Here is a 27,072-nt window from a genome sequence, read left to right on the forward strand (position 1 = left end):
CCGGTGTACGAAGCAAATTCCTCTTCTGGAAGGTCACTGCAGCCAGGGATTGAAGTGTAATCCTCCTTGACATGAGACATTACAGGAACTCTTCTGGGGTTGAAACCCCTTACGCATTTCAGGAACTTAATGGCGGGCTGCCCACTCTCAGTGTCACTGATGTACTTCTCCAACTGTTCAGCTGAGCTGTCGACAGCCGAGCGAAACAGGTGCACCAACTTGCTACTTTGGTCAGCTGTTACAGTGTTGACGTCTTCAGCCCTGAGAAAACTTTGAGTGTTTTCCTCCGAAAACTGAATATGTGTCTCAAAGAAAAACAGCAGTTCTTCAATTTTCTCAAAAGCAAAGAGTGCATGGTCTCCGGCTTTCAAATGTCTCCATTAGGTGAATGATTGGCTTGCACATTTCACTGATGAAACGCAGTGTAATCTTCAACATTAAACACCGGGTTTCATCTGTCAGCATTTTTTCAAGTTCCCGCAACGCAATACCAAACACAGTGGTTTCAGTTGAAATCCACAATACATTATCGGGAAACAATAAAGCATCTGTGGTTTTATATTGAAACCACATTGCCAGAGAAAAAAGGCTGATTTTATAAATACTACAATACAAAATTGGATGACAAGCCGTTTCGACTAGAAGTCTTTTTCAATATCAGATCCATCGGCAGATCAGTACCCCAGGATGCTAACTATGCAGGCAGTGGCTCTACAGTGGGTCTGTCCTGGGAAGCAATGGCAGCTACAATGGGATCCCATTGGTAGAATGGTGCCACAATGGGAAGTTTTACATTTTATATGCCACTGATATAAATAATTAATCCATTGCTGTACCATGGTGCCATATCAACACTCTGGACCTTGAATATTGTACACTGCTTCTCATCTGCACTTGTGACACTTGGGTCACAGCCTCTGATGTTGCTTTGATAAATATAGTCCTTTGTAATAAAATGTTACCACAGTATACTGGCAATTGTACAATGCATTCCCTGTTGTTATACAATGCATTTACCATGGATTATGCTAGTTTGCAATGTTTCTTAATATGCTTTACCACACCTTTTTGGTCTTCACAGTGCTTGCCTGTGCTATACCATGCTGACACTTTGCTTTAGTTCACTTTGCTGTGCTTTTACTGCAGGGTTGGCAGGGTTAGTCAGTTACACCAACAGTTTTACATTTATATTTACACTCTAAAACAATATATTGCTTTTCACTGCATAGTACGAAGTAATGTGCAGTGATTATACATTGTAATATATTTAAACAAAGCCCAGGGGGTGCATAGAGTGTACAAGGGTTATCCAACTGGTTTTTATACTGGAGAAGTGGATGGTGGGATGGCTGCGTCCATTAGTTCCATCAGTTATGTGAAAGTGTTTTGGTCTTTCTTCATGAATTTTAATTTTAAAAACATGATACCTGGTTATTCACTAGGTTAAAGAAATCTTTGTTTGCAAGCCATGCTTTCACATAGTGCTGCACTTCCTTTTCCATATTTCCTGTCTGCAACGAATCAGCTGCTTCTCCTATTGACTGACATGCTTTCAGCCAGTAACATGGCCCAGGAGACACGACTGAGGTACAATACAATTGGTCATTTTCTTACTGTCGGAATAGACAGTAGTAAATAAATAAAAAAAAAAGCTCTTCTTATGTTTCCTTTTTGCAGATTAAAATGGGTTTTATTTGAGTAGGGCAGGCTCAGGACTTAACCTTGTGTTGCCTCGTCGCAAGTGTTCCGTTGCTAGGTGACCGTTTCTACAGTCTGAGGCTGGCATCCATGACTGGCACAATCTTGAGCAGTTTCTGCTCGCGCTGACACTAATGTGCCAGCCGCGACACACTAATTCTCTTCAGCATTAGAAAGAAATCATTTTTATTCAACTCCCCTGGTCTCCAGGAACAAGGATTTCCTTGGGGTTTCTGCAACGATGGTTTTTGACACTGAGAAGCCAGTTTCCTTCAGAACTCCATCAATACGAGCTGTAGTTGTGTATAAAGCAGGCGGCAGTGCTTTTGTTGTGCTAATGTGTTGGCTTCGTGATTGGGAATAATAATGCGGTTTATTTTCTCCTTGTTTAGTTTCTATGCACTATATAAGAGATGGTGACAATGACACTGTAAAGGTACTTTCTCACATGTGGAATGAGGACATCAAAACCAGTAGAGAAGCGACATTCATTCGATTCAGTCATTGATCTTTTATTTTACTTTGCCAGCCTCAATTAAACATTGATTGATTGATTAATTGAACTGGTGCTTTGAACACTCATGTGTTTTTATATTACAGGGGTGCAAATCGTTTAGCCCCCCTCACAACTTCCCACGAGACACAAACCCTCTCCTGTGTGTCTGGATGAGTGTGTGTGGGTCATGTGAGTAGTCCAGACCCAATGAGAAATATATATATATATATATATATCTATATATATATATATATATATATATATATATAATGAGGTACACTGGTGCTACAATCTAGCTCCGTATCGCCAAATTTGCCCCCCTGTATTAAGAACATAAGTCCTAGCCTGACCCCAGTGATTCAGCATCAACACCATGGAGAGGTAACCCAAACCATACCCTCTCCACTCTGTCCTAATCCTACCTTCATTCCCAACTGTGTCTCCTGGTTCTGCTGTGCTGAATGTATAGATTAGGGTTTGTCAATTCCTTTTAAGCTATATAAAATAATCATGCCCCACGCCCCCTAATTTATCTAAATAGATACAAATCTAAGTAGATCCAGCTCTGAAGGAGTATGTTCAACCCACTCTCGAATTGACCTTGAATGTGCAACAGAGACTTCTTTAATGCAGTGGGAATGTACAGTAATCCGTTGCATGTCAGCCCGTCACATATCCACCCTAGCCATTTATCCACCATGATGAACCTCTTCAGCAACTTTAGTTAATTGTTGGACAGAGAAGATTAGTTCAGAGGTTGTAGATCCTACCAAAGTTTCTGCCCACTGCATTGTATGCGCTCCGTACGCTGCCATTGCTGGTAGTGTCACGTGAGCTGTTCAGTGTGTTGATATGTAAATAAATCTTGCTCGACTTCCCATTGTGGCACCATTCTACCAATGGGATCCCATAGCAGCTGCCATTGCTTCCCAGGACAGACCCACTGTAGAGCCACTGCCTGCATAGTTAGCATCCTGGGGTACTGCTCTGCCGATGGATCTGATATTGAAAAAGACTTCTAGTCGAAATGGTTTGTCATCGAATTTTGTATTGTAGTATTTATAAAATCAGCCTTTTTTCTCTGGCAATGTGGTTCCAATATAAAACCACAGATGCTTTATTGTTTCCCAATAATGTATTTTGGATTTCAGCTGAAACCACTGTGTTTGGTATTCATGGTGGTGTCCTCTAGTCAAGTGGAATAACAGTATTTTGTAATAATTGGAATATACATTCAAATCAAATGCAACGACTGTCTCGTCCCGGTGGCAAGCATGCTCTTCATTTAGAAGCTGTCCCTTCTCTGATCATGGCTGCCGTTTTATGAAAGCTGATCTACGTTGCTCACAAGGCACTGTAGCTAAGGGGAGGTCACCCTGATTTGCTGAACATAATGCCGCATTTAATGGATTCTGTGCTTGTAGCCATCTGTATTCTACATGATATTAACTGTAACAGCAGGGAGCACATCTGACTGCTAAAGAATCAGTGTGGACAGTAAAAAGGATATATTGCTTTTGTTATTTGATTTATTCTAATGAAATACCTTTCATAAGAATGACAAACGTTTAAACTAGAAGTCATCGAGTAAAGATATTGAGAAAGAACTGTAGTGGAAATGTTTGTCATGTAATGTATTTTATTTATTATATTTAATAAAAACAAACCTGCCCTCGACTGGAAGGAACCCTCTTTCTCTTAGTGGGTGAGGGAGGGAGCAGTTCAGTCTCCATGCCTCAAATCTGCCTTGGATTGGAGGGAGCAACTTCTCTCTTAGGGGATGAGGGAGGGAGCAATCATCCATGACTTCATCACCTCACCCCCCCTACAGCAACCCAAACTGGGCAGTGAGCCTTCTGAGCTGTGCTGGTCTCTGTCCTCCAAAGGTCTGTAGCTTGCTGACATCTGCTCCTGGGTGTAAGAGCTGACACCTGCTCCTAGGTTTAAAAAGGCAGCTGGCTTGATGATGGGATCAGAGGATGCCCACTGACCTTCAGTTCTCCTGTCCTGTTCTGGGGAATTGCTGCAGTGAGCGAATATAACTGGAGTGGAAAACTGGGGTAAACTAATTGAAGACTAAATTGTAAAGTACGTATTAAAATACAGAACTTTACTCTGTTCTCTCTCTGGAATCAAGCAATAGCTGAAATATATCAAAGGTCCTCCTAAGTTCATTATCCGTCTTCTAAACAATCCACCAGAATTATTAGGCTTGCTGATGTTTCTATGGAGCAGTGCAGTGATTTTTAGGTCACTACTGTGATAATGACAGCACTTTGCTATTTACTTTTTTATAAAGCATTAATTATTTGTGAAGACTTTTCTGTTGGCTTCAGCATGTGTCAGACTCCAGACTGTAATTCCTCTCAAATTGCTGCCTCTGCTCATCCCTTTGGCTGAGAGCTCCTAATTTATGACGGTTCATTTGACAGCTGACCTCCTTCTGCGGTCAACAGGATAAGCGGACGAAAGCCGATAACAAAATAGGAATGAAACAGCAATTACTGCACCTTGTGGCTAATAAGAATGAAAAGGGTGATGTGTAGCATGCAGTGAGGGGGTGTAGCAGGATAATCCACTGCCTCTTGCCTGGGTTCGAATCCAGGTCAGGCCACAAATTAAATTAATTTGGTTACATTTTTTTTAAAAGAAAGGTACTGCAGTAGTCTCCAGCTAAGAGAACGACCCTCGGGAAGCAAGAGAAGTGTTCTCTTAGCCAAAGTGTTCTTTAAGACAGAGTTAGCCACCGGACACAACAGCAATCAAACAATAAATAAACATTAATTGCTTGTCATGGAAGCATGTGCATCAACATAAGAAATGAACAGAATAAGAGAAAGGCAATAGGCAGGTGTATGTTAATAAACTATAATAATGAAGCAACAAGCAAACCAACATTAATAAACTGTCACACTAAATCAACACACGCACCCCTACACATAAAAAAAAAATGTAGCAGCAGCTCTAACAGCATTCAAGATATGAAACAGGGCTGAGGGCAGGATGATGTCAATACTGGAATGTATTTGAGGGATGCTGTTCCTTCCTGTACGACAGCAGTGCTCAGTGCAGTGTAGGAACATAACATGCTAACAAGATTCAGCATACAGGCCTGGAGGCAGATGGACGAGTCTCTATGACAACCAGAAAGATAAGGTGTGTAGCCTTTTATTCTTTGTGTTTTAAACTTATTTTTAAATGTAGTGAAGCTGCGGTAAAAGGGAGTGAGCTTTGCTTGGTAACCATAGCTACATCAATAAGAGAGGCACACAGTTCGACAAAGTTTGACTCCATAGAAAAACCAGGTGTTGCGTCTAATTGAATATAGTTACTGTGAACAATGAGATATTGTAAGTTTGGAAATCTTCAAGGGCAAACAAGAGGCTGTCTTCGTTTTAGAGTGAGTTTTGTACAGTCAGAGAAAGGAAAGAGCAGAGGTAACACCCTCAACAGCAACACTGCTATCAACATCTAGCAAGCAAAGTCAGAAAAAAAGGAGCGTGCGTGTAACATCATTAACCAACAGCTCCAAACATGAACGAATAAACCAGATGAAAGGGAGATTGCTTTTAATAACTGGACTACAAGGTCTGAATAACATCTAGAAAATAACCAAGAATTAAGAAACTTGTTTAAAAATGGACATTAAAATACAAATAACTTCAATACCTAGAATCGTCAATAACGACTCAATTAACAGCTAGAATTGCAAGGTGATCTATGAACTTGAATAAGGGGTACTGAATCTTATTTTCCTCCAACAGATGAATGTTAAAATGTTTGTCGTGATTTTAATTAAAGGATATATATTTTTATACATTATTTTTTAATAACTGTACTCTTTTCTTACTGTTTATTGCATTTTTTTCTGTAATTAAAGGACATTGAATTGCTAAGGTTTATTATTATTATTATTCTGATGAATACAGAATGAACAATGTCGTAATACCTCATTAGAGTTCACTGAATTTATTTTCTTTTATTTACTTCTACAATGACCTTGCTTGCATATTCATATTATTAGTTACTGACTTAATTGTTGTGTTTTATTGTGCAATTGTTTCCTGGCGCTCTTGAGATTGGTTGCAAGTATTGTATAATTAAAAGTGCTAATTAAAAAACCATTACACATATCAGCTAGTTACTCTTGATTTGGTATTGTTAATGTATTTACTTGTTGCTTCTTCCTACAACAGACTGATGTCAACACTTGAGTGTGTTTCAGGGGTGCTCTTTCCTATATGACAGTGTGCTGAGTGCACAAGGCTGTCAATGCCAGAGTGTGTTTCAGGGGTGCTCTTTCCTATATGACAGTGTGCTGAGTGCACAAGGCTGTCAATGCCAGAGTGTGTTTCAGGGGTGCTCTTTCCTATATGACAGTGTGCTGAGTGCACAAAACTGTCAATGCCAGAGTGTGTTTCAGGGGTGCTCTTTCCTATATGACAGTGTGCTGAGTGCACAAGGCTGTCAATGCCAGAGTGTGTTTCAGGGGTGCTCTTTCCTATATGACAGTGTGCTGAGTGCACAAGGCTGTCAATGCCAGAGTGTGTTTCAGGGGTGCTCTTTCCTATATGACAGTGTGCTGAGTGCACAAGGCTGTCAATGCTACAGTGCGCTTGAGGCGCGCTCCTTCTTAGGACAGCAGTCTCCTAAATTCAGAGGCTGTTCGTGGATGAGATCATCTTCTGATGTTTCTATCTTAAGTCACAGATCTGATGGATTAATAGCAGGAATGCAGTCACTGAGAAGTGGACCACCACCAGATACTCTGATTGAAAAGGCAATGCATTTCTTAAAATTCTCTTTCAGACAGCGCTCAATCAGACTAAAAGTACAGCAATAAGAAAGTAAACAGACATCTTCAGAGAACACTCAAGCGACGCATTCAGGTGAAACATTTGTCTACATAACCCTGTTTCTAATAGATTTATGCGATTATTCTACTTTTCAGGGTTTCTTTATATACTAGATTATTGGGTAACACTTAAGGGTTAGTGATCTGTTATAAGTGGTTATAAACAATAGCAAAAACAAAGCAATGGGAATTGTATAATAACTATTGCAAAAACAAAGCAACCCCATACAACTGGTGAGACAGAAAGACATACAGACAGGAATAGAAAGAAAAACAAAACTGAAGAGACACAGACTATAGCCGTTATAAGCAATTATAAATAATAGCGCAAAAAACAAGTGTATAATATTCTTATTTCTAATCATATTGTACAATTGTTAATAGCATAATTAATTGTTTTGCATATCGGATCCCTAAACTAAAGTGTTACCTACATTACCAATTATTGTATGTGTTTAAATTGGCGAAGACATACTTTGCCTGAATTAAGTAACCAAAACAAGCAATTTGAGCTGCAATTATATAGGCGATGAATATTTTTTTAGTGCTGGAACTAAAACTGATTTTTAAACATTTGTCTACAATTCAGAGGTTCAATCTAGCACTGTTTTACAGTCAAACTACTTTCGAAAACAAAAAAGACATCCAGTTCTCTACAGCAGAATGTGTTTTTAAATTTTATTAGTTGTTTAACACATAGCCTGCAAAACCTGGTACCAACAGTAACTTCACAAGGGCACAAATGATATGGTAATTGTTGGTATACAAATGTATATATATATATATATATATATATATATATATATATATATATATATATATATATATATATATATATATATATATATATTATTATGTTGGGTACAGCTTAAAATAAAATAGTTGCATATCCAGGTCAATTCCAATGGAATAGCTATTCAAGAATTCATTATGAATCAATGCTACTTAAGTGATCAGTAGAACTAATTTCTATGAAGTCAATAGCTTGTATTTAACATACAGTATTTCTGTTATGTTTGAAAATGGTGAATATGATCATTTTAGCAGGTTTACACTTGTCCCTACGCTTGCCCCAGCACTGTGTTAATGTGAATAGTCTGCTCTCAGGGTCACTTCTGGAGAAAAATAAACTACAGTTGCTAGCAACTAGAAAGGCTTCCAAAGAAAACAAGGTTCAATCATCACAAATAATCGCCGATACTGCTCTCTGCGTTTCCTATAATTAGTTAATGGGCTGCTTAAGTTGTATCGTGTACAGAGCACAATCTTATGCTTAAGATTAAGTGCACTGATCTGCGATACAGCTGACTTTGTCAATTTTGGTAAAAATCTTGGAATTGTTGTTTTGAAACAAACAGTATTATAACTAGCCTGTAGTCCGGCTGAAGACAGAGACACAGTACTGTGACTGCAGCTTTGAAAGCAATGGATGAAACAAGGCTGACGTGGTTTAAAGGTTACTGTTATAAACAATTACTGATACAGTGATTACTGTATCGTGCATAATGTAATGGTGAAGTTTAAGAACATTGATCTGTTGCCATCCTTTACTTTCTATCGGGATGCATCACGATAATTTGAAGGTAATGGGGCTATCTATGTACAAACAATACATGCTGAATATAATTAAAAAAATTATAATAAAAACACAGCAGTAACGATAGTAACCACTAATAATTAATCACTCCAAAGAACTCCAGCTCCTCTTCACACACAAGCAGCAACAGAACATACAGGAGAATTTCCTCCAAGGTAAAACAGGCATATTCACGGCATCCGTGGAATTACTTTTAACAAGACATGTTTGTTCAATAGACAAATACTATAAATAAAAAATAACCATGACTGCACGTACTGTACACGCCAACGCCTCTCTAAGGTCATTGCTGAGAGGCAACCCTTTTAGCAAGGTTCTGGTGATGAGCCACCACTATTTAAAACTGCAGACCTGCATTTAGGAAAACCAACGTCATTCAAAACAGCAGACACTACAGCTCTAGTCCCTGATGCACAAGCAATTGCAGAGTACATGCAGGGTGCACAGCACTCAGCTCCGAATGCACAATGTGTGCTTCAGATGTGGAAGCAGATACACAAGATCATACAAGCCAAGTAACAGTGAAGCATTACAGTGAGTCAACTAAAAAATGTTCATCACTGCTTAGATACTCACTTGAGCACTTAGGCCAGTAGAGAGGGATTCAGAAGTCAATTGGGACAAGCATACAGGATGACTACAGAACAAAGTACTGTTCAAACCTGCCCATTTGTCCAGGGATATTTTAAAACACCCAGTATATCAACACTCAAAAAAAAATGTCATGTTTTTTATTTTAATCAAGATTAAAATCTTTAAATCACTTAAGGTTGACAGAAAATCTGGACTGGCTTACATTGCTTAAACGATGGGGTTTATGAAATCCATGCCAATGTTTTTAGCATTAGTGATGTTTTACATACAGGACAATTTAATGAGCCACTCGTTGCAGCTTATGGGGAGACTACAAAGATAATTTTTACAGCCTCTTAAAAATATCACCTTGTGCAAGACACTTTAAAGCGCAAATGTATAAAAACAAAAACACCACCACAATTGGGGAAATCAAGCAAAGAAAAATAGTTGCAAGTTCAAAAAGAAACTTGCATGCCAACTTGAGACTTGCAGCGCTACAGGGTATAGTTGTCAGGGTTTCCATTTACTACTAGTTAAATGTGCTCAAATACCGAGCCAGCCAACTTACAATAGGGGTAGCAGTATAGACAAGACAACAGGGACGTGTCACTGTATCGAATATATACGACCATTAAATGCTGTAAAAAATTTAAAAGTGGTACACTGTTATCGTTGCATGTTTTTTTGTTTATTTATCCCCCGATACAAAAAAACATCCATAAAACCGATAAGCATTATTAAAAGTGCAGGACTCAGCGAGGCAGTCAGGTGTTCTTCAGGCCCAGTCTCTTGAAGACGCTGACAGAGCCGGCACTGTCCATCTGCGCCCCCTGGCACTCCCCGGTGCTGCTGCTCACCTTGGCGCTGCCCAGCCCCCGGTTGATGGTGACTGTGAACCCTTTGCTCTTGGTGCTGGTCACCCTGCTGTCCTGAGTGTCGGGCTGTGGGCTGGAGGGCTTGCCCAGCCTCTGCAGCACACTGATCTTGGCAGCAGGCTCAGGCTTGTCTGTAGCAGTGCAGGTTGCCAGGGCCCTGGCAGGCTTGCCCAGACGCTTCAAGGTGACAATGGCTGGTCTGCGAGCCGCGAGGGCTGGTCTGCAAGCCGCGAGGGTAGTCCTGGTCTTGGCTGAGGTCAGGGAGGCAGGGCTGACCTTGGCCGGGGTTTTCCTGGCAGGCTGTGCTGTTCTCTTCAGGACCCCGGCGTACTGAAGTACGGAGCCTTCTCCGTCGCTCTCCACCGCCTTCTCGTCCTCCTCCTCCTTCTCCCTGAGCTCGCCTGTCGCATCTCCTAATCGGCTGAACACCCCCGTCGGCTGCAAATTAAGGGAGGGGGATTCATCTTTGAAAATGTAAGAAAAGCATTCTTGGCATCCCAAGGCTTTATAGCTACACTTTATATTAAACATTTAACCATGAGTAAACTGTATGGATCATACACTTTCAACAAAGTTGTACTCGACTATATTACAGTATTTAAATTGTATAGCAGAATGTCAGAAATCAGTAGTGTGATAGCAATAGTTTCGGTGGCAGATTGACAATTACATACAAGCGTCCCCGTCAATGTTTTACAGCTGGTTATCTGAAACACACAAATTCAACGCAAAAGGTTGATACAAGACATGGGAGTCTATGATCAAAGTTTGCAAAAAAGTCAGTGACACGGAATTAGACAGATCGACAGTAAGTCCATAATGTACACATTCTGAATAAGCCCTAAAAATGTTTTAAAACATTTAAAAACCTGTAAATGTTACCGTATCCAGAGAAATATTCCAATTTAAGAACCAGTAAAGAATGTCTTACCTTGCTTCCCACAGTGGTATCAGCCATGGATTCAGCTCCGAGTCTCTCAAACACAGAGGTTCGATACATACCCTTTTCTGCAAACAGCACAACCTGAATTAACATGATGCAATGATCACTGTTGAAACACTGGATTTTTGCACAGCATACAATGCTACAGTGGATGATGGTGGCATGTGGCTGATTGGGATTTGAATTTAGTGCACAGTGCCACCAAGTGGTCAAATGTAATTTCAGAAAGAATTTACTGATTAGTAGCAGCAGCTGCAGAGGTAAGACAGCAATGAAGGATGCTAATAGTTTACAGTTTAAATATTTCAAAGTGTTGAACGTTGAGAGGCACAAAAGTGCATGTGAAATATACAGATCAGATGTAGTGATTATACAGTGTCGTGTGTACAATGTAAGGTTACTTAAAATGCATTCAGTACTTTCTATATACACAAAAATCTACAGGCTGCTTTTACAGATTACCTTAACTGAAGTAACATTTGGTAGTCAAAGCCTACTATTAATCTGTGTCTTTGAAACCAGATCCACATCCATTTCATTCATATTTTAAACAAAAGATATCAACATATGCATCGTTAAAGGGTAAGTGGCTTCAAATTCATTTTTATTTTTTTTGTATATGCATTTTGGGTAGTTCAGGTTTTGTTGCACCAATAGTTTTCCCTGCCTTCACCTGGCTTTGAGCTTCTCTAATCTCTTTCTGTAATGATTTCCATGGAATGAAAAAGGCTGTTCAGTACCAGGTCGAGGCAGATTTAAAAAAAATCACAGTAATGTTGGAGCAACATAATCCACAAACGCAGCCATAAAATATATCAATGACATCTGAAGCTGCGTACTCAACGGTCACTCAAACAGACGCGTGTGTGTGTGTGTGTGTGTGTGCTGAGCCCGCCGTACCTATCTCTGCCTGCTCTTCCAGGATCCTCTTGGTTCGCTCTGTGGTCCCCTTCGGCATGTTGATGATGTATTTACCCTCCATCTCCGCAGTGACCCGTCGTCGCTTCACTGAAACACCGGGCCCCGCATCTGCACAGAGCAGGGAGTTAATCACTTCGTACAGTCCCTCTCCCTACTTCTTTCAGATCTTTTCAGATGCCCTACACGCAGAAGGGTTCTAGTTTGTAGTAGCAATGGAGTCACCCTGTTGGTGGGGCTGGAAAGCTAAGTGGACATTATTGTTTTGTTCACTATTTTACAACTAACTGAACAATAAAGGAAGAGACAGGGTGTGTAGACAGCCAGTTTTAAAGTTTCTACTATATATTTAATTCTATTGAGATCAATTATTTTACATAACTAATGTAGACGTCAGATTCAACTGTAGCTTTCTGGTCTCCACAGCAGTTGCAGCGTTGCACCCCATGGCAAGGTATAAAGGGCAGCCAAAAAAAAAAAAAACCCTTAACAGTCTAGAAGGTGAAGAGCAATACTTTGCAGTTTGCTTCTCAGTATTCCCTTCTATTTTTGTGCATGAACTGTCCCTTACTTTTCCAGACCACTAAACTCAAAACACCATGAAAGAAATAAAGAAAAAAGAACACAGCAATGAGGAGGTAATTTACCCTGCTGATGCTTGTCTTGTTCCTAGTAGTTGTCAAGCTGAGTCTTAAAGCATTGCAACAATACAGCATCTACAACACGACTAGGTGCCCCATTCCCTACCTTCACCACTATATTAAGAAGTGCCCCCTCCTCCGTCTTAAGTTTACCTCCAGCTAATTTCTAACTGCGTCCTCTGCTCCTGGTTTCTGCGCTTAAAGCTCTTAAGATTTTAAAAGGCCAGCGTGCAGTACAGCACCCCCTCTCGTACCCGCTTTGGCCTGCTTGTTGGACACGGTGACGGACAGTCTGTTGTCAGGTTTCCTGACGGGGGTGGGTGGGGGAGAGTCTCGGCTCAGGCTGTTTGCAATCATCCGGGTCGCAGCTGCAAGACAAAAATCACACAGATGAGAAACACCAAGCTGTGGGGAACAGGAGCGCTAGATCTAAACAGAATTCATACTGTGCGAGTGGGTGTTTATTTTTCATGTTTCAATTGCTATGAATTACCAAGCTTTGAATTTCCCACAGCAACAGCAATTCAGGGAAAAAAAAAAGAAAATGCCTTAGTGAAATCTATCATTGTACATGGCTAATTATGCTTGGCATAAACTGAACACACAACAGCCCTTCATGGTTAACTCAAATTATCAACTTGAGACTAAAGACATAAAACAGGGCCTGTTATTCTTCTGTTACCCACTTAAACATCCTCAGGATTTTTTTTTGCAAGTGAAACTCTTAGTAGTTCCCCCTTTCAGATGTAGTCAGAACTACAATCAGAGTTATATCATGAATAGAACACCTACTACAGGATACTAATCACGTAATGCAGTCCTTTCTTCCAAAACAGAGAGCTTTACTCACGGGTGTTGGCATTTCTTCTGAGCTCTGCCTGAACGGTGGTTTGACCCGATGACAATGCCTCAGTTGCCATTTTACACATATCCTGTACAGAGGAAAAGAAAAGCCTTGCGTTAATTTGAGTGTGAAATACCCAGGTGCTAACAGAGCAATTCATGAACGGTTTTGAACAGGTGCAAGCCTGCTAGATGCACTGGATGAATCTCCGTTCCACCACAGAGCTGAGCCTCACAATCTTACATGATGTGCAATAGCCTTTAACTAGTAGTGAGACACATTTATAAGTGCAGAACAAATGGGGTCTGTCCACCCCATACCTTTTTTTGGTATCCATCAAAAGATATCTTTTCAAATGCATCGATAATATTTTAAATCTTACAAATGCATCAATACCCCATCTCTCTGCTGTTATCTGATACATGAGTGACGACTCCTTTTCAGAAATAAAAAAAAACATATTCTATTGTGATGTCCTGGGTTGCTACTGCAGAGTGTAGTCCTTCTCTCAGGTAACAATAGTGCTGCAATCTAAGTGGAAAAGGTAGCTTTGATGCCACCACATGACTTCCTAAGCAGTTAACACCAGCTGACTAGAGAGGTGCACAGAGGAGACCTTGGGGCAAGCCGGGAGGGGATGAAGTTCCAGGGGGCCTGCGTTGTAGCAGCAGCTGGGAAGAGGGTTTCTTCTTGGGCTGGTTGATGAAGCACAGCAGGGTGGTTACCAACTGAAGCCCCCTGAAGATTTCTCAGTCCATGCTTTGGAAGACACAAAACGTCAACTGTACAGACTTCTAAAACCAGAGGCAGTCCATGTTTTTCACAAGTCTTCATCTGGTCACACAGCAGCTTTGTGTACAGCTCATATGCCCAGGAAGAAGGAAGCCATTGTATTGGGAAGTGTCAGAATGTCAAACACAAGATGAAGGGTAATTCAAACGGCACTTGCGTCTGCAGCTGCTCTCTTCCTGAAAGTGCCGCCGGTCCTGGATTCCATGCTGGGTCGAGTAGGAGGAGAGTTCCAGTCTGTGCTTTTCATCTTCACAAAACAATTCCAAAAAAGTACAGAATATAATTATCCAGTGGAAGTGAAAACACACATTTCCAAGGAGAACTCCACCATTTGCTGAAACACATCTTATTGCCTTTTTAAAACCAAAGACCGCTTCAGTGACAAACAGCGATTCCAATAGAAAAAAATGTCCTTCTTCCGTTCACACATCCAAGTTAAAAAGATGCAGGATGTTCGGTGTTAGGCAGTATCAAAAACGGCAGATGTAGGAAACCAATTACACTTTATCTGTGCATTAAACATTACAGTAAAGAGAACAAAGACTTTGAAAACCATCAGGGGTGAAATCTGGAGATTCTTTTTTCTTTGGTTTAAGCACAGGAATAAATAGATTTCCCTACACTAGTATCCTTTAAGAATCGCTTTATGAACATTTAAACAATAGATTTCATAAAATCTAGAGTTTAGATTTTCTGAAGTCTAACATATTTAATGCATGTCTCACTATGGCTCCGAGTTGCCGCTGTTTTTAAACAGACTGATAATTTGGACTGCAAGAGTTTTCACACAACTGTACTCGTAACCATACAAGATTTCGTTTGTAATGACCTAAAGATGTATTTGAAATACGTAGCTGCTTTCCAGTGCAGGTCAAAGCGCGGAGCCTCAGATTGTGTGATTATTCTATTATTAGAATAATGCTGAAACAAAACACTGGGCTATTTGCTACGTTTCCATCCGCCACCTAAACTGATCTGAACAATCAGTCCTGTTTGGTTTCACCGGTCCCAGAACAAACTCGAAACATGCATTTTTCAAGGATTTTCATTATTCTTTGACAACTGGCAAAAACATACAATAGCACTCCACACAGCGAGCTCGGTGTTATAAAATCCACATGCCAGGGGCACAGCCGAGCTGCTAGTCACATTGCTATTCAGTGTGTGCGCTTGTTTGGAATCACTTTCTGATTAGTCATGAGAAGAGTCATCTAGTATACGTGATTTCCTTGCTTGCTTTTCAAAGCATTTAACTGGGGGAGTACTAGACCGTTATTAAAAAAAACTGGTTCAATTATGTGACTCAGTTTTGCAGTGCATAACATCTTCTTCAAAAACTTTTTTTTTTTTCATTCAAACATGGAGGAATTCCTGGGGGATTTAACTGCTAAATACTTAAGGAATATAACGTAACATTATCTATCTAGCAGCTGCTCCCCTATTTACTTCTGGCTGTGAAAACACATTTTTGAGTCCAGATTAGTCAGTGCACGCACTAGCTGCCAAACAGTGATTTCTACATACATGTAAAGTTCCTGGTTTCTGCTACAGATTTGGGAAGCAAGTCAATCAGGGTGTGATCACATTTTTTTTTTTAATGCAGGAGTGAGTACATACTGGGTTTTTTCTCCCCACTGTACAACACACCCTTTTCCATGTATTTTACTTGAAGCACCGATTCAAGTTAAAACATAATGTTATTACTTTGTTTATTGTTAAGACACAATGGGAAGGATAAAATAAACATGCCTTGGTCGGCGCATCATGTTTTTACCTGAAACACACAAGACTTTTTTTTTTTTTTTTAAACCTTATCTACTGTATGACATCCTTTGGTTTGCAGTTAATTCATGGGTAAGGTCAGGTCTTTCTTACTTCTGGGATATTTGTGTTACACATAACGGCTGTGATACTTGTCTGAATCCTGGACGGACATCAGAATGTGAAAATGCCATGCTCTTCCAGCACTAATAATAATCATTACAGATATCAGACGGCTTTCGATTGCCTGCGGTTTCTGAGAAGCCTGGCTGAAATGCAGTGAGATTCACTACTTCACGTACTCCTACCCACAGCTGGATTTGTACCTGTCTATAAACAACTTTGGCATGTTTCAGGATGGCAATGATATCCCCAATCACTGTGATCCCCAGGTCCATCATGAACTCTTTACTCAGGTCCATCAGCATGTTCTTCTGAATTCTGCAAAGGGAACACAAACACATTAAGGCTGCAAACCAACGTTTAATAACGTTTAACCTGTAAGATGTTATTTACCATTTAAATTATCATGCAAACTGTCACTAAAACTATTTGAGTTAGTATTTGTAAACCATCTTAATACAGTAGATTGCAATGCATAAAGATTATTTATAATAAGCTTTGTAAAAAATATCAATTCAGGATCCTCATAAAAATAGCTCATTTGCAGTTAACTGTATAGTAAGTAAATGCCTTTTTAGGATTTTTATTTTACTGTTTAAATGTTTAAACTTTCACAGATGCAGTAGAAACAGAAATGTTAACCAAGTGATCTCACATACAAGCACCACTTTAGACATCTTTCTCAAACTATTAATTTCAATCCATAAACACAGTACCTGTTATCAACGAAGGAGACTGCGTAGTGAACAGCCAGCCCAGCAGGGATGCCAGCATCTTTGAAAAACTGGATCCACTCAGATGTAGCTGAAAGAGGGGCATGCAAAGGGTTAGCTCAGCTTTAGTATGGCAACGTGGTTTACATATTACTGAATACATCTACACATTCCCTGTTAGAGGTGACAAACACACACCTTCAAAACAGATCCATCTCAACAGCAAGCTGAGTCCAGAGATATTTAATTCAATTGTTTCTCCTTAGCCTAGCAGTTGAACAGTAATACAGAAGGGTTATATGTGCACTTCTTGGAATCCATAAATGCCAGGCTTTAAACCCCTTCTCAGCAGCAAACTAGTTTAGTCAGACTGCAACGTCCAGTGGGAATTCATTTTAGCAGTTCTGTCCTGGTAACCAAGCTAAACTTACTAACTTTCCAAATACAGTTCACTTAATGCACATTAGGTTCCATACTTCATAGGCATTCAAAACGTTTCTGCCGGCAACATTTAATGTATCACTGTACGGTATGAACAAACCCTAAAGCATATTTTGATACAGTTTTCTGCTATTTCCATTTTACACATAATGGAAACTTTAAACCTACCGTAAGGCTTAAAAGTTACTAGAACCATCACCTGCATGGCTTTTATTATTCAGCATAGTTTACTGTTCTCTAGTCCTCTAAACCTAAAGGCCAGTAAATAGCCCCCCTCTCTCCCTCCCGATTTAAACGTGTAAACATTTACACAGTAGTAGTTTAAATTCCCAATCATAACCTCCAGTGTTGACTTTTGCCAAATTAAAACACTTTCAAATGTCACATAAACACGCGGGAGCCCGGCACTGGTCTGCGTTTCACATGCTCGTACAGTAATTTGGTATTGCTGCCTAAATGAACTATTTATAGAAAGTTGCTCCGAGTGCAAACTCCTTCTAAAGCTGCAGCGATGCACCTCACACGGCCTAACCAAGCACAGCAGAAACCTGCACCCGGCTCATAGAGACACGATCACCCCGGCAACCAGCGCCACCGGGCAGCCTCCAAACAACTACGAGAGACTCCAACACCTCTAACCATCGCAGACTGCCGGTGGCCATTTAAATACACATAAACCAGAGCTGGCTCAGTTTAAACCGGCCAAAAGCAAAGAGTTCCCCTCACCGTTGGTCACAGACGCCATGTTTATCTCCACAGTCCGCGGCGTGATGACGCAATTGCCAGGAGTTGATCAGGGGGGCGGGGTAAGGCAGGGCCGAGCCGGAGAAACCCGAACAAAGACGATATGGGAGAGGATGTACCCGAGTAATTAGGGCTGGGTTTCATTAAAAAAAAAAAAGGAAGGGTGTAGATAACTCTTGCACGTTCCATTAGCGCCCACATTTTACTTTAAATCATACAGCAGTAGCAGGGAAACAATACGCTTCTGCAATATGACTGCATATGCTACATGTGATCACATTCCCATCCGGGCTGTGCCGTGCACGACTGGGGTCAGCAGCCAAAAGATAAAAAACAAAGTACGGCATGAGACCGAACGCCCCAGACAAGCTGCGAAGAATTTCCAAGGATTAATATCGGAACGTTCTTCCTATCCATAGGGACGCGAGACATTTGCTTGGAAATCGGGACTGTCCTGGGCATAGAGGGACTGCTGCCATGCATGGGACTTCCAAAAGCCATGCACCATGCAACGACAGGCTGTAGAAAACAGATCTGTTATTGGAGTAACACAGAAAAGCTCTGTTTTAAGAACACTTTTGCTCGTTTGCTGAAGTTGCCAGACCAGCACAATATGTGATAAAAAAAAAAAAACGCTGCAGTTTTTTTGTATTATTTATTTTAATGTTGCTAGTGTTTTAGATCCTGCTACTGTATTTCAACTGGTAAGCTATTCAATGCATCTATAACCTGTGCAAAAACGTCCCTTTTTTCTGTCCTAAACTTACTTTTACTCTGCTTCAATGGATGCTCTCGCACCCCACTCTGTGCTAAATGTGGAGCAATGACTTGGGCTAACTCTGACATTTAGGATTTCATAAACTTCACTGAATTTCTCTCTTTCTAGGCTAGAGATTTAATTCTTTTAACCCGACTGCGTGTCTCTCGGTGCTGGAACCAGCCTAGTTACTCTTCTATACATAATCAAAACCACACAAAAACAGTGAGCATACAAGAAGTCCCTTTTAATGACACTTTAATAGCATTCTATAAAATATTTTTTATTTTGACAATTCTAAAAAAATGTTTATGTCTAGGCAGGTTATACAACAATAACTTAAACATAAATATTTACATTACAAACCAACAATTTAACCAAAAACTTTTTTTTTTCCATATCAAATACTATTTCCATATATTTGAATGACTTCAGTTGACCGTTCATTTAATTACTTTTTTGCAATATTTCCAACAGAGGATTCAAACCATGGTTGTGTCCGACAGCATTTTGGGTATTTGCTTTAGCTGAGAAGTGTGGCACATTTCTATTTTATGTCGCTTCCCACCCCCCCCCAAAAAAAAAAAAACAAACACCAACACCTCCCCTTTCCCACACGGGTTTAAGTAAAATCACATATCCATGTTTTAATGATTTAATTGATGGCAAGTAATTGAAGAGACAATCTGTCAATCAAACTATATACGTCACTGAATTACCTTCAAAAAAAAAATCTAAAACGAATATTAAAAACACAATGATAAAGCTGAAGGACCCCACAGTCGTTTGTTTACATTTTACCCAAATGGTTTTTTCATTCTATTTTGTGAACAGACAAGATGACCTTCCTGGCAACCCAATTTGTTTACAAACCCAAAGGCTAGTTTCCGATGCTTGGACACAGGCTTCCTCTCCTCCGCCTGTGACACCTGCTACCCAGCACACAAAAAGGCAGTCTCCTGTTCGGCTTGCAGCAGTAGGTAGTTATATTCGTTCACAATCTCCCGCAGTTCAGCAAAACAAACTATTTTACTAATACTATCTACAGACTCAAAGTTTGTTTGATCATACACTATCTTTACTCCCTTTGACTATACACCCTGACAAGGTCCTACAGCGCATTTCATTTGTGTTAAACTGGGAAGGAATGCATCATTCAGCAGTCCAAGACTGGATTTGCACAGCCCTGCAGCACAGTGAGCTGCTTCTGTAGTTGCTGTTGTATCCATAACTATACAACACTCAATAGGGTTACATTTAACAGTACTAAAAGAAACATTCGTCTTTGAGTTTAAGTATTTCTGTATTTGCTATTTGCAAAGTGTTGTTTTTCACTGGTGTTCCTTGAAATCGCTTTAACAAAACCTAAGGCAGTAAACATTTTTAGAGTTTGAATTTTAGAGAGACAGAGGGAGAAGGTTTAACTCACAGATTCAAACACTTGAACTGTACCGCACTGCCCGGTGAATCTGGAGGAACACAGTCACCCTATACAACAGAGTCCATCACAGATTTTTAAGTAAAGAGACATATAAAAAAGGGTTCATTTGATCAACCTGCCCCTTGCCTGGCTAGGAAGCAGCTGGGTTACTTTAGAGTATTTTACAGCACTGGGAAATGGAGCTGGATTACATCTCACTGCTATTTTTAGATTTAACCCCAGGATAGCCATGGAGAGTTTTATCCTCGAAGGGTAGTCTGATTCAATAAACACTAAACACTTTGTATTAAAGCTAGTTCAAATAATTGCAGCTACTAACAAAATAATTGCATACATCTTTCCCATTTAGCACTTCCATTCATTACACTGGTCTAAATGTGCATTTTTTTAAAATTATGTCTCAATCCTAGAATTCTAAGTGATACAAACAGGGCAGAGCTGCACATGAAGCTCTCAGTTTGCTTGCCTTGCCCTCCAGGAAGTCTGTTACTGTCTTACCTTCGCAGTGTCTTCTGGGTCAAAGCATGTGACTGGCTTAGAGCATGTCAGTCAAGAGGGGAAGCAGCTGATTGGTTACAGGAATGAAGTTAGTGAAGATGTGGCTGGCAAACAGTGGTTTGTTCCACCTAGCTGAGTACCAGATATCGGGCTGTATTTTCAAAACGTTTACTCCTGTCTTTAATTAACTCTTATTTTTGTAGCACAGCAGTTGTTTGGTTCTAGTTTTATCAAATAAGCAGCTTTCATTCTCCTCCAATAGTAGGAGTTAACTAAACACTGGAGTGATCTCTGAAAATATAGCCATCGTGTTTTACAATGAAAATACACGTTTTCTTCTGCCCATTCAAGACTTTTACAATGAATTGAACTAGTGTGCATGTATAGAGCTAGTTTTTAGCTACAATTAGTTGAAATGTGTTGATTCTTTTTGTAAGAAGGGGTTTTGCATATTGATTCAGGGCAAGTCAAGTAGAAACGCTCTTTTATTCAGCTGTTCAGTGTTAGGGATTGATCCTGCAGGTAGAATTTTTTTTTCTATTTGTGAATGTAAGGTGAGAGATAATGGCTTTTGCCAGTTTGTATTGTGCGTGCTTTGGGGAATTACACTACATGTCCACTAGGGGGGTATCGTGAGACAAGCAAATTCATTTCCTCAAGGCCTCCAGAGGTGGAAGGCAGAAAAAGTACCTCACAAAAGATATTAGCTTACAAGTTTCCTCACCTATTCAGCAAATCAGTGCAGAAACCAGGACCAGAGGACAGACTCAAGACAGAGGGAATGTGACAGCTGTTCACAGAGTGGTGAAGGTGTGGAATGGGTTACCCAGCCATGCTTCATGCTGAATCAGAACTTAATTCTGGGATCAATCAGCTACTAGGAGCTGGTCATGCATAAATGTGTGGAATGGCTTCCTCGTTCGTAAATCTTCTTATGTTCTGATGAAATGTTATGTTCTCAATTGTTCTTTAAGTCATAAAACAGGAGATGTGAACAGGTACAATGATTCAGAAATACAAAATTAAAACGTGCAATATGAAATATTTGCAATTCTGTGCAAAATACTGCGATAGATGGCAGTATTTTTTATTGGGGTTAAAGTATTGCGAAGTTGTTATGCTGTGGCATCACTGTTCCAGAGGATAAGGGTCTAGAAGATGGAAGCTTCGTCTACAACAAAGCCAAAAAAAATTGTGCAGTTATTTCAGCTTTAATGGAACGACCAGAGTAGATTTGCAGAACTTGTCAAGTGCCATTGTTATTTTTTTCTTATGTACTGAAGCCCACGTGTGTGATTTTGCTCATTTTTCAAAGTTTGCATTTATTTTATAATGCAAGCTGAATCTTTAAAAAGCCTCAGTGTGTTCTTTCGCATTATGTGATGTGATAAATATTAACAGTGAGGTTTAAAGATGACATTAAAAAAAAAGAATGCAAAACTTTTGGCCACAGCTGTATGTAAATCCATGTAAGCACACAAGGAGGCTGGTAATCCAACAGACCTACATGAGCGGTGCGAGAGTTGTGTGCAACTATTCAGCAACAATCATGGGAAAGCAGTGATCTCAGTGACTTCACAGGGTGCATAATAGTGGGTGCATGAGCAATCTGCCCTTAACACAGGGGCTGCGGTATCTTTATAACACTGGATAACCAGTTTCCACTCCATCAGTGAGGCAGCTGAACACTGTGGACTATGCAGCCCATTCTCTGGGGCTCTTAGCCAGTCCGTGTACAAAGTCAGTTCACAGGTTTGGCTGGTGTAGTTCTATCAGTTTATATATAGGGTTACTCTGCTTATTTCTCAGTGGCTCACAAAACGCTACAATAAATCACTTGCATTATTTTTGAGCTGACTCTGGTTCTTTAATGAACAATCAGGAAACCTGCAAACTGTGCAACTCAATGCGATCATATCGATTTATTCTTTCCTCCTGACTGGCAGCTGACCAGCTGGGGCAGAGATATCCAAGCTTGGGAAAATCACAGGAAATGAAACGGCTGCCAGTCACACCCGACTCTTTCCTACCGACTTTGGATACCAGTATTTCCCCCCTCACTCACAGCAGCTCAGCTGGTCAGACACGACTCTTGTATAGTGAACAGGGTTCATGGTGTTGCAATAAAGAACCCCAGTCAGGTCTTATCATAGCCTAGTTATACACTGAACAGTAAGGCTCAGAAATGATCTTGCCACAAATTTCACCCCTTTACAAAAAAAAGAGCACAAAAGACTTTCTAGAAACGTGTTCAGTCAGCATCATTTACTGAAACAGAATTTCTATACAATATGTAATAATTAAAGGGCTATCACATAGAACAGGCTTTTTATCTTAAATCAGAGCCATGTAACAGAGGCTCCCATGATCTCAGTTCCAGTGCACCTGTGATGCACTTAAAAGAAAGCTTGAAGAAACTTCTGAGAAAGGTGTCCACAGCATAGTGGATTGAGTACTTTACAATGCCCCCCCCCACCCCCACCCCCCCCCCCACCCCCCCCCACCCACTGTGTTTTTCAACCATATTAACATCTCTTGCAATATTAGCATAAAGATACATTTGTGACTGCAAACTGTCACATTCATTTACATCAGATCGCTACTCTTTTTTCTACTAGCTTTTAAATTTTCAATTAAAAAAAAAAATTCTTGCTGTCCATTTACTTCCATAACCTTCTGTGCATGTTCCTGTGCCAGACCTTGATGACAGTCCAGTTGTTTTACATTCCCCAGTGGAAGCTGGGACACAAGCCCCTTTTGAAACCACCACTCTAGGATGCACCTGACTTGCAACAGCAGGTGGTTATAATTGATATCAAAGCCCGTTTACAGGAGCAGGAAAGAAGTGTAAAAAAGGGGGATCGTCTTTTTTGCCTGAATGGTGTCTGATATTTTACAGAAAACAAAACAGTTGCAGAAGATAAAACCTTTTTCAACTCTGTAGTTTTATGATTAACTTTCGCTCCCTCTACAGGCCACATTGCAAACACACTATTACTGTGAATCGCAAGTAAAAAAGGGATGTTAAGCCAACCCTCATTATTATTTTTTTACCTTGAGTGTGCGGGAAAAAAAAAAAAATTGGAATCACTCTGAGCTTGCCCAGTAGGAACAGTTCAACACTATTGGTAACAGCTGCTTTCCAAAAAGAGCACTTGTATCACAGACTATGGCTTAAAACGGTGTAACATTCAGAAACATTAAAAAAAAAAAAAAAAGAAAGGATTTTTCCTCTTAAGAAAAGAAAGAAAAACTAGATTTCAGGTAGGGTTTCTCAAAGGATTCCTGCAGTCTCTAGGATGTGTGTGTGTGTGTATTGTTTTCTTTTTTGGGTTTGTTTTTAGTGTAGTATCCGATTAACGCAGGGCTATGGGGCGTAGCTGTCCCGTGAATCAGACCAGTCTATGCGTCTTGTCTTCTGTTCTTGTTGCTTCGTGGAGTTTCTCCCGGCCTGGTCACTCTCGTATACTGGCAGAGTAGGAGAACTGCGGGAAGTGTGTCCGCTGAGTGGGGTCTTCAGAGTCCAGGCTGTCATCTGCAAAACAACAAACAAGCAGGTCAGAAACACACACAACCCGCAGAAAGCCGACAAATAACCCTATAAAACAGAAGCACACGTACACTGCTTGTCCCGCTCCTAGTAGCTGATTGATCACAGAACTTTGTCAAGTTGGGTCTTAAAGGACCCCGATGATTCACCATCAACAACATGACTAGGTAACCCATTCCATCCCCTCATCTGTGTTAAGAAACGTCTCCTACCCTCTTCCTAATTTCATTTTCACTTCTAACTGTTTAAAGCATTGGCTAACGTTGTCAACTCCTTTTAAGATTAAGGGCATCAATCAAGTCTTATTATTAGTTAGTCATTAGGCAGACGCCTTTATCCAAAGCGACTTAGGGAGTGCACTATGCATCAACAGCTGCTGCTGCAGAGTCGCTTCCAATAGGACCTTGGTTTTTAGGTCTCATCCGCAGGATGGAGCACAAGGAGGTTAAGTGACTTGCTCAGGGTCACACACAGTGAGTAAGTCAGTGGCTGGGATTAAACTGGGAACCTCCCAGTAACAAGCCCCTTCCTTTAACCACTGGCTCATCAAGCCTCTTATATGCTCTTGGCCAAACAAATGATCCATTAAATCAAATCAGTTATAATGTGCCTCTTAGCAGATGGACAGAGGGTGTGCTGGTTTCTAAACCTGAAGGCACTCACTACCTCCTGCCTGTGTCCAGCACATCAGCAATTTGTACAAGTGATGACATTTCCAGGGAAACACATTGGGGCTGATGTTGTCCGTTTCCTGTGATCGAAAAGCATCACGGCATGAATGGTACTCACATTTGTCTGGGGGGGTGACTGTAATCGTCTGTGCTGTGAATTCATCATCAAAGTATCTCGTATCGGTTTCCGACGTTACCTGGGGCTTGAAAGGGGGGACAAGCTGCAGGGGGAAAGAAAAGAAGAGAATCCGGGAATCAGAACGATCTCTTCAGGAAGCAGCTGTTGTATAAGATCGGAAGAGCATTTACAAACGAGAGGTGGCCATTCGGTTCATCAATGCTCATCCGGTTACAAGTAGCTAGTTAACTGTCTCTAGTTAATTTGTCCTCTGGTCCTGTTTTCTGTTTAAAGACTTCAATCAACTGCCCCCTAATTCTTTGTTCTGGGCTAAACCAGTTTAGTTTCTTCAACCTACAGTGCTTTCCACACTGTCCTCAATGACCGTGTTAAAAATCTCTGCCGCTTGGCTAACTACGTTCTGTCCTGCCGCATGTTAGGGTCCACAGTGTGTTAGGAAGTGTTTCCTCCATTCTTTAATTCTTTTTTTTTTTTTTAAATGAGAAGTTAAATGTTGATATCTTGTAAGAAATGCCCATGCAAAGATGATCAAATTCATTGACACCTGTGCAAGTTTAATTTCTTATACAAAACCAGCACACACATTCCATCTAAAGGGGCTTTATCAATACGGGGTGAAGACCACATCACCTAGTGAAATAAAAATGTGAATCAATAAAAAGCGATGTCAAGCCCTTTGTCACTGAACTGAAGTTTCTTTTCACGTTTCTAAATGTTTCTCAAATTCAGACTAGCTGATCTGAAGATAACCTATCCGGACACATTCAAGACCTGTAGTCAAATTAATAGTATGACGGGCTACAGCCATAGATAAAGCCAGTTTAGAACATACACTATGCTCGTCTGATTCCTAGCAGCTGATTCTTACAGGATCCAAAGTGTTAGAGGGGAAAGCACAGCCAGGAGTGCATTAGAGCCATTACCTTCTTCTGCAGTACGTCCTGCCAGTTAATGGCAGTGAAGAACTTGTGGGTCATCACATCCTTAGCATCGTCCGGCCCACCACCCAACCTGCAGAGACACTGCAATATTACAGCAAAGACAATCCTGAAACCAGCACCTCTTATTAGCATGAGCAGCATCACTGCACCCCTTTGTGTAGAGAGATGTGGGTTCTTTACTAGTGTTTTTTTTTTTTTTTTCAGTCTACAATGCTAATTATTTATGTGTTAAAGAATATCCTTAGCAGATCATCACAACTCAACAAGCAATGCTCTATGTGTTAAGCTATTAATCACACACTGGCAGTCAACCAATACAATCCAATTGAAGAGAAGGCATCTCTTATATAACAGTAGACAACTTGCACATGTCGTATTCACTTGTACTCGTGCACCCCGAACTGGGGATTCAAATACATTTTGCCACAGAGCAGGATGTAAACCCCCCCCACCTCCCGAGTCAAGGTCTCTCTCCACTGCGCTACGAGAGCTGGCTTGATGGGTCCTCAGAGCGCAGTCTCCACAGCACTTCAATGGGCAGCAGTGGCTCTCTCCCTGAAGGGTAGTGATGATGGGGTGAGTGGCTTTCTCCCTGAAGGGTAGTGATGGGGTGAGTGGCTCTCTCCCTGAAGGGTAGTGATGATGGGGTGAGTGGCTTTCTCCCTGAAGGGTAGTGATGGGGTGAGTGGCTCTCTCCCTGAAGGGTAGTGATGATGGGGTGAGTGGCTCTTTCCCTGAAGGGTAGTGATGATGGGGTGAGTGGCTCTTTCCCTGAAGGGCAGTGATGGGATGAGTGGCTCTCTCCCTGAAGGGTAGTGATGATAGGGTGAGTGGCTCTCTCCCTAAAGGGCAGTGATGGGGTGAGTGGCTCTCTCCCTGAAGGGCAGCGATGATGGGGTGAGTGGCTCTCTCCCTGAAGGGCAGTGATGGGGTGAGTGGCTCTCTCCCTGAAGGGCAGCGATGGGGTGAGTGGCTCTCTCCCTGAAGGGTAGTGATGATGAGGTAAGTGGATCTCTCCCTGAAGGGCAGTGATGGGGTGACTTGCTCTCTCCCTGAAG

The 27,072-nt window shown here is 40.8% G+C and overlaps 2 protein-coding genes across 2 annotated transcripts in view; both read right to left on the minus strand.

The window, feature by feature from the left end:
* Nucleotides 1-9,685: 9,685 nt before the first annotated feature.
* c35h19orf47 (chromosome 35 C19orf47 homolog) lies at nucleotides 9,686-18,043 on the minus strand. The gene is made up of 8 exons (XM_041234660.1): nucleotides 18,000-18,043; nucleotides 16,836-16,923; nucleotides 16,323-16,437; nucleotides 13,450-13,531; nucleotides 12,854-12,967; nucleotides 11,941-12,069; nucleotides 11,029-11,105; nucleotides 9,686-10,535 (listed from the first exon to the last, which is right to left on the minus strand). The coding sequence occupies exons 1-8, from the start codon at nucleotides 18,016-18,018 to the stop codon at nucleotides 9,987-9,989; spliced, it is 1,173 nt and encodes a 390-aa protein (XP_041090594.1). The 5' UTR covers nucleotides 18,019-18,043; the 3' UTR covers nucleotides 9,686-9,986.
* Nucleotides 18,044-23,768: 5,725 nt separating this feature from the next.
* The window catches only part of LOC121303838 (RAC-beta serine/threonine-protein kinase), a 36,343-nt gene continuing 33,039 nt past the window's right edge, over nucleotides 23,769-27,072 (minus strand). The window contains exons 12-14 of the mRNA XM_041234659.1: nucleotides 25,997-26,084; nucleotides 25,053-25,155; nucleotides 23,769-24,248 (exon numbers count right to left, since the gene is read on the minus strand). Of these exons, the coding sequence (XP_041090593.1) occupies nucleotides 24,169-24,248; nucleotides 25,053-25,155; nucleotides 25,997-26,084 (271 nt within the window). The 3' untranslated portion in view covers nucleotides 23,769-24,168. The remainder of the gene's footprint in view (nucleotides 24,249-25,052; nucleotides 25,156-25,996; nucleotides 26,085-27,072) is intronic.

The sequence above is a fragment of the Polyodon spathula genome, chromosome 35 (genome assembly GCF_017654505.1).
Source record: "Polyodon spathula isolate WHYD16114869_AA chromosome 35, ASM1765450v1, whole genome shotgun sequence".
Taxonomy (NCBI): domain Eukaryota; kingdom Metazoa; phylum Chordata; class Actinopteri; order Acipenseriformes; family Polyodontidae; genus Polyodon; species Polyodon spathula.

Bases quoted from the DNA above. Each gene is read 5' to 3' on its own strand.
- c35h19orf47 (XM_041234660.1), bottom strand. The intron at 12,070-12,853 runs GTACGAGAGGGG...TGCTCTGTGCAG, and splicing joins CAACAAGCAGGCCAAAGCGG to ATGCGGGGCCCGGTGTTTCA. The intron at 11,106-11,940 runs GTACGGCGGGCT...TGCTGTTTGCAG, and splicing joins GGAAGAGCAGGCAGAGATAG to AAAAGGGTATGTATCGAACC.